At 42.9% G+C, this 17,420-nt stretch overlaps 1 protein-coding gene and 1 long non-coding RNA gene across 2 annotated transcripts; one reads left to right on the forward strand and one right to left on the reverse strand.

The window, feature by feature from the left end:
- Window positions 1-8,427: 8,427 nt before the first annotated feature.
- Window positions 8,428-11,294, forward strand: LOC144703480 (uncharacterized). The gene is made up of 3 exons (XR_013581537.1): window positions 8,428-9,383; window positions 10,691-10,720; window positions 10,809-11,294. It is a non-coding gene; the product is annotated as an uncharacterized LOC144703480 (long non-coding RNA).
- Window positions 11,295-11,799: 505 nt separating this feature from the next.
- Window positions 11,800-13,253, reverse strand: LOC144703479 (putative membrane-associated kinase regulator 2). The gene is made up of 2 exons (XM_078575649.1): window positions 12,065-13,253; window positions 11,800-11,994 (listed from the first exon to the last, which is right to left on the reverse strand). The coding sequence occupies exons 1-2, from the start codon at window positions 12,963-12,965 to the stop codon at window positions 11,942-11,944; spliced, it is 954 nt and encodes a 317-aa protein (XP_078431775.1). The 5' UTR covers window positions 12,966-13,253; the 3' UTR covers window positions 11,800-11,941.
- Between the last annotated feature and the right edge of the window lie 4,167 nt (window positions 13,254-17,420).

The raw sequence follows: 17,420 nt of genomic DNA on the forward strand, positions 1-17,420 counted from the left end.
ATTTAAGTTCAAAAGGATGGAATGTTAGTTAAAATTTGAAAGTATTAGCATTTAAATAGGAAATTAAAACATCATTTCATTTAGGTTTCGAATTCAAAACCCTAATTACAAAGAAAATTGAATATTTACTATCGCCTCCCTAGGGTTCGGCCCCTTACTCAAGCACTAAGGGATATATAAATTTAGTGATTAAGTCCAAAAAACTCCCTAAATAATGACATATAAACACGTATTTGAGCTTATCACTTATTAATAAGGAAGAACACCGGAGGAACATATTTGCCTCATCGGCATTCAGAATCATGGAGAGGAAACTTCCAGTTTGGTGCTTCAGAGATGTGAGTGGGAAAAATGAAATGGAGGCAATAGAAAAATTGTGGTAAGTTGGCTGACTAACACGAGGAAATATACACAATTCAAAAATGCAGAAAGTCAATGAACCAGTGGGTTGGCTGGCAATGGCATGATTTGTTGAAGGCACACCAGTCTGGCAAGTAACTAGGCAGCTGGAGGGTAGTTCCAAGGGTCACAAAAGAACTGGAAGGTAGTGTGACAGTGTCTGATCAGCATGACAATGATCAGTGTGGAAGGTAGTGTGATAGTGGTTTTGAGAGGTTGAAGCATGCTTGAACTATGAGTTGATGGTGAACTTTGGAGTGAATGAAAAGGGTTGGGTTCTTATTCAACCTATGGAGGTAGAACGATGTAAATGCTGAGGGAGAAGACACACATTCTCTAATCCCAATCCTTGGTTGAGTGATTGCTCCACTCCAGAATCCCTTTAAAAACCTCATAGGTTCTTATCCAAAACATAGCAAAAAATAATTCACCAATTATGTTCTTTCAGCTAGCCACTTCTGGGGAAATTTTGATTTTAGTTAATAAACCAAGCTGAGGTATATACATTATAAGTCGAATGTATATGCCTCCGTTTTGTCACCCCCATAAATGAATGGTCAGGATGATCGAAAAGGTTAAATACATGTTCTGGCACATCTTGGATATTTCAAAAAACTAGATGAGTTCAGCAACATTACTGGGCATTGGGCCATTTGTTTTATGAATGGGTGTGATTTCTCTATGTTAAGTATAGAGAACTCCAGGTCAAGAACCAGGTGGTGGAGAAGATGAGACAAGAAGATGAGAAGATGTCGAGAACAAAAAATAGACACCTCACTTCATCCTTTTAGAGCACAGATTATATATACAAATTAGTGGGTCGAAAGCATAGATGGCCCAATACAAAACACACAATGGTTAGTTTCTTTGAAGCTGAGGAATGAATGTCTTGCATTCCCAGCTTGGAGACCAAATAATCATGATGGGCTCGGGAGAGACCCTTCGTCATGAGATCAGCAAGTTGTTGGTTGGTGGAGACATGGTTGATTTCAATAGTCTTGAACTCCAATTTGTCTTCGATGAAGTGACAATCGATCTCCACATGTTTGTTCAGGTCATGTTGGACCGGGTCATGGGTGAGACTGATCGCAGATTTTTTGGTTGAGTTTTACGAAATCCCAATTTGCTGAGAATTCCTTGAATCCAATACCCTTCGCAAATTCCCTTAGTGAGAGCATAAAATTCAGCTTCGGTGCTGGAGAGGGACACTACTTGTTACCTCTTACTACGCCATGCAATCAGATTCCCACCAAGGAAGGAACAGTACCAAGTGGTAGACTTGTGGTCAACCTGGAAACCAACATAATCAGAGTCAGTATAAATCTCAAGAAAATGTGACTTACCTCGAGAAAATGTGAGGCTTAGGCCAATGGTCCCTTTTAAGTACCGAAGTACACAATAGGCAGCCTGCAAGTGAGAAACTTTTGGGTGATGCATAAACTGACTCAGGACATTCACAGAATATGAGATGTCAGGTCTTGTATGGGCTAGATGTATAAGCTTACCAACTAAACGCTGATAAACCAATGGTTCTGTATCATGTTCATTGTTATCTAGTTTAAGTTTAAGATTTAATTCCATGGGAGTGAATAAAGGTTGACATCGGAGATACCCAGTTTCATCCAGTAGATCACATATGTATTTATGTTGGGATAGAGTAATACCACTGGAGGAATGAGCGACTTCAATGCCTAAGAAATAGGTAAGTTCTCCCAAGCTCTTAATGTCAAATTGTGGGCTTAGTTGGTAACTTAAATTTGTAATACCAATGGAATCATTTCCTCTAATAATTATATCATCTACATACACTATTAGAATAACGAAAGTGCTAGGAGTGGAGCGATGATAAAATAGAGTATGATCACCATTAGTTTGTTGGTAGTCAAGATGCCTCATAGCTTGAGTGAAATGTTCAAACCAGGCACGAGGAGATTGTTTTACGCCATTTAGAGCTTTCCTGAGATGACACACTTGTCCATGGGAGAGATTGTAACCCTGAGATAGTTTCATGTACACCTCTTCATTGAGGTGTCCATGACAGAAGGCATTTTTAACATCAAATTGAAAAAGGGACCATGATGAAGTGAAACCAAAGATATTAGAATCCTTATTGTGTTCATTTTTTCCACTAGAGAAAATGTTTCCATGTAATCAACCCCGTATTTTTGGGTGTAACCTTGAGCAACAAGTCATGCTTTATAGCAGTCAATTTGACCGTTGGCACGATATTTTACACTGTAGACCCATCTGCTACCAATTGGACTCTTACCTGGTGGTAGAGATGTTAACTCCCAGGTGTGGTTCTTAAACAATGCCTCCATTTCAGAATCCATTGCTTCTCTCCACTGGGGTTGTGCAAGTGCCTCCTGAACAGACTTAGGTATTTTAATCTATTAAATATGAATTGAGAAGTTTTCATGTGTAGGTGAGACACAGTGATATTTTAAATGTTACTTAACAGAAACGGTGTTGTACTGATATTGGTTGTAAGGTTGGTTTCTGAGTCCATAGGATTATTAACCAGGATTTGTTCAGTGGGAGTCATTTTTTCAACCATAGATTGATTCATTTGTTCAACATCATATGATGAGGCCACTGTTGGAGTGCGAAGGCATGTCCTAACAAAACATCGAGTATATGGAGAGAGAATACATGATGAAGGTCCAGCAGGATTGTTCTCCAGACTTTCCTGGGACTCATTTTCTTCGTAGTTGGGGACATCTGAGGATGACCTCTGATCTGAAGAAGGATCTGAAGAGGAATGAGTGTTATGAGGCATGAGTAACGGTATAGATCTGCTGGGGAAATAACTGACATCCCCTAGAGAAGACTTAAAAAATAAAATTTAAGCTCATTGAATGTAACATGTTTAGAGATAAAGATGTGTCGGGTAGAGCACGTGGGGCCAACTTATGTGCTTGATGGGGATGTAAATGTTCATAACATTCACATCCAAATATTCTAAGTTCCAAATCACTATGGTTAGCTATTGGATAGGAGTTTTTTACTACGTCAAGAGGGGTTTGTCTTTTAAGAAGGGGGGGAAGACGATTTGTCGAGTAAGTGGATAACATAGCTGCTTCTACCCAAAGTGTGTTAGGACTACTACTCTATATAAGTAGAGCCCGGGTTTTATATAAATTGTGTCCAAGTTTGCGCTCTGCCCTTACTACGTCAAGAGGGGTTTGTCTTTTAAGAAGGGGGGGAAGACGATTTGTCGAGTAAGTGGATAACATAGCTGCTTCTACCCAAAGTGTGTTAGGACTACTACTCTATATAAGTAGAGCCCGGGTTTTATATAAATTGTGTCCAAGTTTGCGCTCTGCCCTTCCATTCTGTTGAGGTGTCTGTAGTCATGATGTTTCATGAATAATGCCTTGGTTTTTCAACAAGGTAAAACTCTCAAGGTTCATGAATTCTATGTCATTTTCTGTTCGAAATTGCTTAATTAGAGTACCATATTGTCATTGTATCATAGAAACAAATCCTTTAATAATAAGGGATACATCTGATTTTTGTTTCCTTAAGTGAATCTAGGAGAAACAACTAACATCCTCTGTTAGAACAATAAACAATTGAAATCCATGAAGATTAGTGAAAGGAACTGGTCCCACACATCACATTGTATCAATTCAAAAAGGGAAGTGGCAGAAGAATCAGTTAAATGATAAGTAATTCTTTTGTGTGTAGCAAGTTGACACACATCACACACAAAATGATCCACGCATAACCCTTGACAAGTTTTTGGAAAGAAAGTATTTAAGAGATGAAATGACAGGTAACCCAACTGTCAATGCAGCATCCCGACTTGATCTTCCTTAGGAGATAATGATACGGTGTTGGATGTAAGAGCCTCCCCTACAGCTGGTACCAAGCACGTGTTGTCCGGATTGGAAGAGTGCAAGTAGTACAAACCGTCCTTGATTTTAGCTAGCCCATGCTTCAGGCCCTTGACCTTATCACATAGGAACGCATTAACTCTGTAAAAATCAACTTATAAGAGGAGTTTTGGGCTAATATTTAAACAAATATTAAGTTAACACAGAGTTTTGTTACATGTAAAACATTGTTGAGGGTACTGATTGGGTCTAGGTCTATACTCCCTATGCCAGCTGCAATAAGTAGCATGTCATCTGCTGTTTGTACTTTCTTAGAGTGATGAAACATTTCACAGGTTTTAAAAAATGAACTCAAGTGAGTCATATGATCAGTTGCGCCATAGTCTAAAGTCCGGATTATCAGAATTTTGAGGTACGTTACTTACAGTTATGAAGCAAAGTGATTTACCTAAAGAAGCCATCGAGGTTCACCCAAGTATTTCAATTGCCTTGAGCTTGCTTTGAAGCTGATGTATTTCCTCTCTGAGTCGTTCAATGTCCTTAACTGAGGTGTATGATAACATGCATACTTAGTACTTTAATATGATCATATTTACATTTCTATTTGCATTAAATCACTCATATTTGTATGTTATCAAGCTTAAAACAATTAAATCTATCTTTAGAATGATTTTATGAATTTCCTACATTTTGTGTATTTTGTGGAAATTTTCTTAAAATAGATTATAAAAGAATATAAATTTTGAGATAGAATACGAGTTTCCTGGAATTTTTTACATTAAAATTTGGAAGATATGATGTTTCTAAGTCAAAAAATATATTTATGTGTATTTTTGGGATTTTCTTTTAATTCATATGAAATTTTAATATATTTTTAGCCCTTTAATTCACGCCACCACGTGTCACCATTTGATTTGTCAAACAGCAACAAATCATAATGACTGCTGATGATTGGTGGCATCCAATCATTAGCTAGGCAATGATTGCTTTGTGATTTGTGAAGCAATGATTGCATTAATGACTGATACATCGGATTTTTTTTTCTGTGCGGATGACATGAACAAATAAAAAATAAGGCTTTTTTTGCAATAAATGCGCGCGTAGGCCGATGCAGAAAATGACAAAAATCTGCTTTTGTTTTCTTTTTTATTTTCTTTTTCTCCTAACGACGGGCGATGTTGCCGCACGTGTACACTTGGCCCGCACATGTACACGTGGCGTGCTGATATCCCCTGTTGATGAATAAAACAAAGGAAAAAAAGGCGATGTGGCATGCGCTTGCGCTCTGCCATGTCAGCCTTGAGAATAAAAGGGAGAATCTTTCTCCCTTTTTTTATTATGTCGCTCTTTCTAGTCCTTTTTTCAGGTGTACATGGTGACTTCAAAAAGCGCACGCGCGGAAGAATAAAAGGCCAGAATCTCAATCAATTTAACCGTTTAACAAAAACAGAAAACGAGGACCTTGACAAGGAGAGAGAAGAAAATCAAGGGCTAGGATTGGCTCAACTTCAAACGGCCATAACTTTTGATCTACAACTCTGATTGAGCTGAAATTTTTTGCATTGCTTTGTCTCTGATCTATAAATAGAGGCCTGGATCATTGTGAAATTCATCTTGAACTTGCTTCCTACTTGTGTTGGGTGATTGAAAGATAGTGAGTTTTGAGATCCATCAAGGGTCTTCTTGGTGGCTTGGGTGTGTGGGATGAAGCATTAGAGAAGAGGGAGAGCTTATCGACACTCACAACATCGTGATCATGGTGGAACATAAGGATCTAAGGTAAGTGCCCTCGTCTTACGTTGTTTCTCTCCCGACAATATCGTTATCATAATTATAATTTGTTATCATCTTTTTTTGTATCATTTCACTTCCTTACGTCCCCATTATCTCTTCTCTATCTTTTCCATCATACCATTTGTGCACTATCATATCCATCACGTGTTCTACCTTATTCTCGTAACACTGTGTGTAATTCTACTTATATTTCTTCAGTATCACTATCTCATTAATTCTAGTTTTGTATTTATCTCTCATCATACGGATAATCACTATAGTAAGAGAATTAAATCCTTAATCACCGTTCCATGTGGAGATGATCTGACTCATCACTAACTAAATATTTTTAAGTAAGTAAGGTTAAATATATTTTGATTGAATAATCTCAATTACCAACGATGAATTAAAACCCCTAAATTTGGGATTATCAATGTGCTGTTGAGTAGCATCAATTCCTTTAGTGGCAGTTTGTATCACAAAGTTACCTTTACAGATGATCTTATTAGCCCAGGCAGGGTGGCCATGAAGTTTCCAACAGGTCTCTTTAGTGTGTCTAGGTCGTCAGCAGTGGCTTTACCACAAGTTATCTTTATCATCCCCACATGATCCATAGGTTGTTTTTTTCTGTGCTAATGGATTGACATTTGTTGGTAATTTTGTAGTAGATGTAGCTTGTTGAGATACATTTCTAGGATATGACTGCTTTATGCTGCAAGCTGAGCTTTGAAGTTGAGGTGTTGTCATGTTGCGATCAGATCCCTGCTCGAGACGATGTTCCTCTTTACAAATCTGTTTGACAACTTCTTCAAAGTTAAGCTTGTGTTCATAATTGAACAGTTGTGCGCGAACTGGTTCAAATTCAGACCCAAGCCTCTTTAGGTACTGGTAAACCCTATCATGTAACGCATATTGAGGATCTACAAAATTAGTTGTAGTGGTCGATAGAAAATCAGACAGCTTGAATAAAGCTGTCTGATTTTCCTAGAGAAATGTCATCGAGTAATCTACAAGATCTGATATATGTGATTCATCATCTCTCATAGGGTGTCGTTGTTGAGTGAGATCCCAAATTTCCTTAACAATGTCATAATCTGTATAGGAGTCACTAACTTCAAGGATCATGGAATCTAAAATCCAGGAGAAGAGAATGTCCTCCTCACATCTCCACTTTAGATACTTTGGATCTATTTCCTAAGGTGGCTCATTGGTCAAGTGGTGATTCTGACCTCTTGTTCAGAGTGTGTGATTGATGTATTTCATCCATCGGTACAAGCTATGACCAGTGAGCAGATTCCATTGAGCTGTTTGAAGCAATTGAGTATACCATTTGTCCCCTATGCAACCAAGTGACACACCCAGATCTACCCCAGATGTGGATACATGTTCTTCTTTAGCCATAGTTAAAGATGTAACGACAACGGAAGTAGTACCACAATTAGTGAGTAAAGATGGAACAAATGCACGTGATAGTTGCAGAAGTAAGATAGTTGAAGAAAGGAGATGCTTCCAACCGTGTCCTCCCATTTAGTTGGGAGACTCTTCTAAGAGAGTGAAGTAGCTAAAGGCCCCCTTGCAATCTTCTCTCAGAAGTCACGTAAGCAAAATTCTGTGCTCTGACAAGAGAAGTGACCGTTCGGGGAATAGTCAGCCTCTGCCGGTATCGCTGAAGAACCGAGACAGTAGCCCCTACTCGTGCTGGTACAGTGTAACAGAAGACGAGGAAGACAACGGCATTGAAGTCGAGGACGAAGACGACCCGTGCTGGTCTTGCTTTAGATCGATCGAGAAAGATATCCCCAGCAGAGTCGCTAATGAACCAAGAGTCACCAATGTAGGTTTGGACGAAATGGGACCGTCCTGCTCAGCTTGGTAGTCTTGCTCGTCTTAACCGAGGATCTGATACCATCTATAGTATAGAGAATGATGGCGCAGGCCCGGACACGCCGTCAGAGTCGTCACCGTCGTCCCCGACAGCACCTGCTCCAGCCCTGGATACGTCTTCGGAGACGTCACCGCCGCCCTCGACAGCGCCGGCCGTCCGCGTTCAGCCCGCCCGGCAAGCCAAGGCGTCGGTACGCACGCCCGGATTCAAGTATTCCGGGTAATGGACACCGTATCGTTATATTTTACGTCTTTGTTTCTTTACTCGTCTTTGTTTCTTTACGTCTTTGTTTCTTTACGTAGTTTACCGGCGCGTCATGATCGCATGTAGTGGAAGGAGGTTCATCCTATAAGGGCCTCCCTTTCCCCACCTTCGCTCATCGTCGGTTCTGTTTCGTCAAGGTCCTAGGATTAGTCCGTTATGTTTTCTTAGTTTCACCTGTTTTGTGTTTTGGACTTAATGGGCCAACCTTCTCCCTCCCCTATATAAGGGAAGAGAGTTGCCCTAAAGAGACTCACGTTGTTTTGATGAAAGAAGTATTTTCCCCCCTCGTTGGGTTTTGAGAGCCTTCGTGAGCCTGTTCCTGGAGCCCTAGAGTTACAGGTTGAAGAAGAAGGTTGCTGAGGAAGGAGACGCCTGGGCAAAGGAGGATCTTACGGAGACGGAAGAAGGGACTGCTGAGCGCCCTCGCACCGCCTGGAGATCCCACTCGCGAGCCCGCGCGGCCGCGCGCCGGCCGCTCCGCTGCGCGCGGTTGTACCGCGAGCGCGCGATTGCACCGCGAGCACGCCCGCGCTGCCTGCTCCCGCTCGCCTCCCCGCCGAACATTTCCCCTGACTCCCAGTGACAGTAGTCTGCGTCGCTGGACAACCCCGGCTCCTGGTGCGCTCCTCATAGTTGACGAACTGAGTCATCGCCCATCCATCTTGGCGCCGTCGCACTGCTAAGCCGGCGCCCGTTTCTACGCCCGTCGGCTCGTCCGCTCCCGAGAACTGCCCGCCGGTCTTGGTGATTCTCTGTCCTAGTGGTTTCGCCCAGCAGGTCCTCTAGTTCGTCCACGCTCGAAGCTCCAGAACTATGGCATCCAACCTACGACCTTGGACGGTCGATACTTCCTGGACGCTACCCGCTGCCTCCAGTGCTCCACGTCCCGCCAACGCAGATTTCCCCTCGACCGCTGTGTTTTGCGCGACCCGTTTCGGCACCGGCTGTGTGCAACGGTCTCGCGAGAGGACTGTCTGCCGACAGCCGACGAGCTGTCGCTCTTGGTCGGTTGGTCTATCCAGGCACTACTTTCACTCACCGGTCTCAGCGTTGACGGCTCGCTCTCGAGCATCCCTTCATCGCACTAGGCCAGGACTTCCTCCCCGCGTGCCGCCTGCCACCGACGAGCCCCCCGACGACTCTGGACGGTCCGCGCCTGCCGCTGCCGCCCTTCCCCGGCTTTCCTAGTGAACCACCGAGACGAGGCCCGCGCCGACCATCAGGTACGCCGTCCCCTCTCGTCTCTTATTTCTTGCAGTGTACTTTTCGTTTGCCTCCACCGCGCTCGGGTTAGCCATAGGTGAGCGAGACAGGCGAACGTCACGGCGCATTATTGAGAGTCCCACCTGGTTTGGGAACGAGTCAGCTCGCCCGTCGCGTGCGGGCTATCTCCGGCGGGACATTCCCGTTCGGCGACCTAGCAACCTCGTCCAGCTGGACGAGGGTCGGAAGGTCCCCTTCCGTCCCTGGGCGATCCCGTCGAGCCCGGTCGTCGGCCTCTCTTTGTTCGTCGGCAGCTGCATGTACCACACCCCTTCCCTACCATTGTCATTCTAGCTTGTCTTCGTAGGACTCCCGTGCCCGACGAATCCCGGCACTCGTCGCGCACCGACGCCCCATCGTCACTGAGTACGAACCCTTGGTGACGTCTCGGACGTGGTCCTGCATCAGAGAACTTCGGGTCAAGAACCAGGTGGTGGAGAAGATGAGACAAGAAGATAGAAGTCGAGAAAAAAAAATAGACACCTCACTTCATTCTTTTAGGGCACAGATTCTATATAGAGATTAGTCGGCCGGAAACATAGATGGCCCAATATGAAACACCCAATGGCTAGTTTCTTTAACACTCTGTAATCACTATTTGGGTCTTCATGCTTGTGGAGTTTGATTGGGCCACATCACTTTAGGGATAATTGTGCTCTCCTTGTCTGTAGAGATTGATTGCGCCACATCACTGGTGGGATGTTTGTGCTCTCCTTGCTTGTAGAGTTTAATTGGGCCACATCACTCTTTGGATGTTGCGTTCTCCTTGCTTGTAGAGTTTGATTGGCCACATCACTGTCAGGATAATTGTGCAATCCTTCCTTGCAGAGTTTTGATTGGGCCACATCACTCTGGGAACAATTTTGCTCTCCTTCATCCATCCGTTGCACTTAATATAACTACAGAAAACATAAGAAGATTTGCATTTTAATTTGTGAAGGTCAAGTGGGGTTTGTCCAATGATCTCCATAATCAAAAGAAATTGTGAAAAGTAACATATGGATTCAAATTTAAGTAAATCATGATTTATGAGGTAGTTATTAACAATTCACATGCCATCATAAGGATTTTCTGATACTTAACTTCATTTAAGCATGGATACTTATTCACGGTCGTTATCATCATTATTTGATCATAAACAAACATAGGCAGCTGATCCTGGTGAATATCGGAGGTTACCTAGAAAATTAATCCATCTATTTTATAATAGACCATTTATTTCATCTGCACTTGACACCAGTATTAATCATACGAAAACTGCTTGCAGAGTGCTGAAATAATTTGAAGGTGCTATGGGGTATGGACTTCGATTTAAAAAGTATGATTCTTTATATTTTATGACTTACGCTAATGCCATATATTTCCAACTCTTTTGTAAACTACAGGAAAATCAGAGGCTTGCAGACGCGGAAGGTATAATATTATGTCATGGAAAAGCGGAAACGCATAAGAAAGTGCCGCTTCTGGCACTAAAAATGTTAAACTGAGGGCAATATCAACTGGAGCAGGCAAAGCAAAATGGATTAGAGGTGTTATAAATTTAGCGGAGGCCCCTGAAAGACTGAACGGTGACGAAAATTCAGCCATAATCCTTTCCGGAATCAAGTAGAGATTGGTCTGCATTTCATTAAGAAAGAATATAAGAAGGCACCATTTGTACTCCATACATCAGATCAACTGAAAATTGTTGTCACCTCTTCACCAAAGGGCCAGTAAGAGTTCCATTTATTAATTTCATCTGCAGGCTTGGGTTGAAGAATCGCGGCAGTTTACTTTAGTGGGATTGTGTAGAAGAAGAATATTCTTGAAATAAAATTTGTATTTTTAATATCTTATTTTGAGAAATAAAAATGAAAATGTTGAAATAGTTATTTGGGGCCATCTCGGGGGACTAATAAATTAAAAACCCCTCTATTCACGCTCTTGAATATCCTTCTCTTGATGCGGGAAGTTCTTGTCATTTCTCCCAGATCCTGATGGGGCTTAATTTCCGGTACCGACCGCGGGTAAGTAAAACGTAACTTGTATACTCTCACCGATCAGCAGTCTCTTCCACATTTAGCTCGAAGTTTTTTCTTATTTCATACGTCATAAGTCATAACAGTATTTTATGGAAGGTTGAATATCTTCGACAGTCGAGATTCTTACTCAATATTCATAACAAAAACCTTACATGGAGGCAACTAGGAAGAAGCTTCGTTGACTGATAGTAAAAAAGACTGCCGAAAGTCGGTGAGAACAAGCCACAGACATTCGATTCGATTCCTTCCCTGCCTCGCGATAACTAGTAGCCGACAACCCAGAAGAAACTCGCTATACCCCTTTTACCCTTTATCTCTGAGGATAGAAAGACAAAAAAAGAAAAAGACAAAACGCTGCGAGGAAGCCACGGTGGTCGGGCAAAAGAAAAGATTTTGAACCGGGTAGAAAGAGCGCCGGAGATCGGTGCTCATGTTTTTCAGAGCCCGTAAATACGGGCAAGAGAGATATACAAGCCCACAAGGAAATTTACAAACATCTACACAGTTAACTCGCGCGCCTTCTCCCTGCCGTCTGCGAGGGCGTCCGGCTCTGAAAATAACAGAGAAGAAAACTTGATTCAAACAGAATAACGACAAAGAAAGCAAGAGAAAGAACCCACCTTTGGTAACGCCGAGGGACATCTTGCAGTGGGCAATGGCGCTTTGAATTCCATCTTGCGCCTGCAAGAGCGAGTCGTCCCGCCGACTGTGCGCCGACGGAGGCGGCGACGGCGCGGCGGCGACGGCAGCTGACGCAGACTTGCTCTTTCCCAAGTGGTTATACACCACACGAAGCCCTCCAGACCTGGTTAGCCTCTGAACAGCCTTGGGGCTGCTAGGAAAATCACCAGCCGTAAAAGAGCCGAGTTCTCTATCTCTTCTATCCTTCTCCTTTAAGACCACATCCTCCGGGCTCATCTGTCCTGAGAGCCTCGCTTTCTCCTCATAGCGCTTAGATAGACGTACATACTGCGGTTTCATCTTGCCGAGGTACTTTTGAACGAATTCCTTGGGCGGCTTCTTCTCCTCTGCTTCATTGATTCCAGGGCCATACCTCGCGCTGTAGTCCCTTTTCAAGGGTGGGGTTGTAGTTTCCTCCTCGAGGTTGAACTTCACCCTTAATACTTTTTCCTTAGGCTGAGAAACGGGTTCTTCTGCCGCTGAATCTTCGGCAGGGTTCTTTTGCTTCTTCAGACTGAGCATGAAGACGCGTAACTTCGTCCTTAGTATTGAGACGGGGAGCATCTGGGTTTTAGACGCGGACTCCGAAAGCTTGGAAATTTCTTCTCCAGGCTCGTCCCTTTGCTCCGCTTGAACAATCCGGATGACGTAGTTCTCGGGACGGTGGGATTCGTTTTCGTTGTCCGGGACTTCAAATTCAAGGTCGAAGAAGGGGCCATCGTCGTCGCTGGGATCGTCCTCCGTCTCTTTCGTTGGTGGCGCTGCTTTGGCAGAGATGAAGGATCCAGAAGACCCCACTCCAACTCCACGCCAGTACTTTAGCAAGCCCAGAGCTTCCATGGTGGGGAGAGCAAGAAAAGTATCAAAACAAAAACCTACTCAGAGATCTTTCAGATCTGTGATTCTGCTCAGTACGTAGCTTGGGAGGGAGAACGAACGAGAAAGAAATATGCAAACGGCGTGACAGTGCGCCAGAGATCCTCCTAAGAAACAATCCCTCTTGAGCAGATACTCGGGCGAGGAAAACCGGAGCTTGAAGACGACTGCTTTTATCTTAGACTCTCCCTACCCTCTGTTCTTTTAATATACCTTAATGGCTGTGCAGCGCAAGTCACGTGCCTTAGAGTAAGAAAGCCCGCAAAACGTGGCGCCTACGCTCTCAGCTTGTCGGCCCTCATTAGAAGAAATGTCCGTAAAGAAGGCCGAAAAGGGTGATTATCCCTCAGAGAAAAGAATTCAGCAGGGTGGCAGCTGAACTGCGGCCTACTGTTGCAGAGACTACGTGGTCCTGTCTTCTCTCTCTAGCTCTCTTTATTTTCTATCTCTTTATCGTTCTCTCTCTGTTATTCAGTCAACTATGAGCTCTCAGTGAATGCCAATATGAATGACTCCGAAATCATTGAAGATGGTTCCACCCTTGATTATGAGGAAACCCATTAGAGAAGGCGGCGTATCTCTCTATACAGTAGGCTTCTTAACGCCCACTAACTCCACCGATTAGACACCATTGAATTAACTTAACAGCCCTCACTTTACACTATGCTCTTCTTATTCAAGTTCTTTGATTCTGTGTTTTCTTTTCTAAATTTTCATTTTCCTTGGCTTAGCGTCAGTAATGGCCCATGGTAGCCCCGAGCTGCAAGCGCTTGCAGCTTCTACGCATTGCCTGTAGATTCAATGACTTTAACTTGTCTTTAAGAAAGCTGAAGAGCTTCTATCGGATATGATACTCTTAAAGTCTCAATGCCCCGGAAAGGAGCTTTCATTGAATATGTCTCATTTTGGCTTGACCCGAGGAAGACTCCACGCGTACCCGCGGTCGACCTGGTCCCGTCAAATCATAGCCAGACACCTACTACCTTGGACCGTGATCAGCCGCTTATAGTCCTATTGACGATTCATGCGACCCGCAAGAAGCTTTTGGCGATACGATGGTAATATGTCTAGATCATATTTTTATTGATATGACTACTCGGAGAAAAGGGTTTACGTCGCATTGACCATGAACCTATCCCAATTCATTCGGTGGCTGCCAAATCTACAGAACTCTTTTCTTTTAATCGCTGTACACCTGTTATTGAATAGTTACACGTCACCGCACAGTTTGCCGCCAGTGTGAAGCGGATACCCAAGCACCAAAGTATAAGAATGATTCGAACATCATTTTTAATTTCTTGTACCACATTAACCTTTGAGTCCAAGTTTTACTTGCATATAAAAAACTAGTATCTGACCTGATAACACAACCCTGTCAATAAATCAAATGAATAAATCCGAATCCACTCTGCAGTATTTAAGTAAAGGGAAAACATTAGAAAAAACCCTTGAAGTAGTTCCGTTACACCATACAATTCGAGACACATTCAGAGTTTATACAAGCCACAGATGAGAAAAACTCAAAAGGTTTTCTAGGAAAGTAAAAATATCTCTTCGGCGTAAAATACGAGAAGTACCATAACTGGATGTCGTCTTACATTGGATGATGTCTTTCTGACGTGTCGTAAACCATTCCCCTTAATAAATTGCTTTAATAGATATGTTGTGAAAATATTATTTAAAATAGTACTTTTAAATACTTATTGAGTATATATTTTCTTCTTATTTGTTTGCATGCTTGTACTTACTAAATGGCATGCTTCTTTTGAATGTACTAATCTTAGATGTCCCAATATGTAGGTCAATAGACAATGAACTGAACGAAAATGACCACTTTTATTTGTTCCAAATGTCATTGATAAGGATGACCCTGATAATACACCAACATTTCATTGAAGTGTGCACTACGTAACTTTCATCAGAAGAGGAGATATGATGCCATTGCCCGTCTCGCGCGACGTGAAAGTCGATGAGCCAGGCGTGTGAGTCTCGCAGCTCTGACTATGAATCCGAGGTAGTCAAGGAGCGATGGGAAACGGCGACCACCTTCTTCGCCCTTTTTTGCTTCTGTTTCCTCCACCCCCTGTTTCCTCGTCTTCTTTCTTTGCTATTCTCCTCTCCACGAGACCAAGACGTTGAACACTTCAACAAGATGATATTTCCTGGTCTAGCTTCCTAGGTCGCCTCTTCTTCCGTTATATAAGGGGGTCAAGATGGGCCCATGAGAGGTCCATTAAGGGGGTTCCACACATAGGACCCCCTTATAATATCAAAAACCAAAACATGGAATCCCAAAGGAGCAGAAGAGAAGATGCAAAACTGAGAATAACGCCACGAACAAAACCACAATCCTTGACATGAAGATGACGCGAATGACACGACATGCACTGATACAAACACGATGGAATGAACACACAAACGAGGTAAAACTGAAAAACGAACGATCCCAAGCATGCTGTCACTCGGGGTATTTGAACCCTCGTGTCTTCACAGTCGCCTTGGGGCGGCAGTTGGGCTGAACGCAAACCGGCGGAGGCGTTGATGACGGTGAGGGTGTCTTGGAATACATCTCTGTGGACTTCGGCTGATGTGCTCCATCATATATGAACCTAGAAGTATGTAGACATAAGTTTAAAAGCAACTGCTGCATATAATGTATTAAAGAGTTAAATAAAATTCAATAATTTATAAATTAGGCGGTACCTATTTTAGGCACCTAGGCAAGTTAAGGATGGTTGCCCTCTCCCTCTCTCGCCCCCAAGCCCTTTCTTCCTTTCCATTTTCTCTTCACACCAAAAAGAGAGACTCAAAGGTGAGCAGATTCAAAAAGTGTTAACAAAGAGTTTGAGAAGAAGTGGACATCCGTGAGCCCATGGTTCACGGATATTTTGGGAAGCCTGACATGTTAATAGCTTCAAAACACTATCCCAATAAGCATGTGAAGTGTAGAACAATTTTTCCCTGAGGTACTAATAAGTCCAAATGTAGGGGTTTTATGTCATTGTCATAATTTAGACTTAACCGACAATTTTTATTAAAATAACTGACACTACTTAAAACTTGTCTTTTCGTTGCACTTCTCATTGAGATTACTACGCATACGCATCAATTGATCTCATTGTATCAAGCATACTCGTTCGTCTCCTGTGGTGTGACACAAGCCGCTCGATCCCGACAATCGTGTTACATCAGAGAGCGGCAAGAGAAGCAGGTGGCGAGGCAGCAATGGAGGTAGGTGGATTTGCCTCCTGAGTTGATGATGTAGGTGAGACCAATGGGGGATCCATGGGAGCCGATATGTAAGATTCTGGAAAGCTAAGAAGAGAATGAGAGAAATTCACAACATCCAACAGAGGAAAAAAGCCTAGTGGTGTGACATCGGTTTAGATGTAACACCACTAGGCTTTCTAGAGGAAATAAGGGCGACTCCTCATGGAATGTCACATCGGCTGAGATGAGGGACGATCGGGTACTCGGGAAGTAGATGCTACATCCTTCTTGTGTATGAGAGTAGCTGATAAATACCACTTTTTTGGGGCACCCGGGGAGAGTTTAAAGAGTGAGAGAGATATTGATCTTGGACAAAGACAGTAATCCAAACCCTTAAGAGGTAAGGGAAATGGGGGCATTGAGGATGAAGACAATGAAGTGGAACATTGTCATTGAGGGACGTAGAGGGATGATGGCTGTGGAGGAAGTTGGCTACGAGGATAACATCAGAACAGAGATAGTGAGTGATGCTCATCTTGATTAGGAGTGTGCAAGCAATGTCAAGTAGGTAAAAAAAAATTGTTTAGGACATCATTGTTTAAGGTTTGTCGGCAGGAGGTTTGATGGATGCTGTCGTGATCTGATTAAAGGGCTTAGACTGAGGTGTGTACTATCTCCAAGGCATTAACAATATGTAATGCTTTCGGAGTAGTGGATTACTGAGTGGTCACCTCATCGAGCAAATGGATAATTGTAAAGGTAACTTCAGTTGGATCATGGAGGAGATAGGTCTAGTTCACTTTAGAGTGATTGTCCACAAAGATGTTGTAATAACAAAGCCGAAATTGGAGGGAGTGCGGGAGCGACCCCAGATGTCACAATGGACTAGGTTGAATGGGGCAGATGAATGAAGGTCATTTTGGTGTGAATATAATGAACTGTTGTGTTTCCTAGTTGACCTGGGTATCACACAAAAGGAGATAAATAAAGTGAAGGTAATGTTTTTTGTAATTTTATAAACAAGGAAGGCCTAGAAAAAAAAGAATGGATGCGTTTGATGAAGATGAAGAAATAAATGCCTAAAGGCCTAAGACGTTCTCATCGGAGATCAGCTGGTAGATATCCCAGCCATTCTCACGCCCCAAACCAATCCTCTGATTCCTATGCAGATCCTGAATATGCAAGATAAGGGAAAACATGTTACCGAGA

Source organism: Wolffia australiana, chromosome 5 (genome assembly GCF_029677425.1).
Source record: "Wolffia australiana isolate 7733 chromosome 5, ASM2967742v1".
Classification (NCBI taxonomy): Eukaryota; Viridiplantae; Streptophyta; class Magnoliopsida; order Alismatales; family Araceae; genus Wolffia; species Wolffia australiana.

Bases quoted from the DNA above. Each gene is read 5' to 3' on its own strand.
- LOC144703479 (XM_078575649.1), bottom strand. From the start codon at position 12,965: ATGGAAGCTCTGGGCTTGCTAAAGTACTGGCGTGGAGTTGGAGTGGGG. The intron at 11,995-12,064 runs GTGGGTTCTTTC...TGTTATTTTCAG, and splicing joins GTCCCTCGGCGTTACCAAAG to AGCCGGACGCCCTCGCAGAC.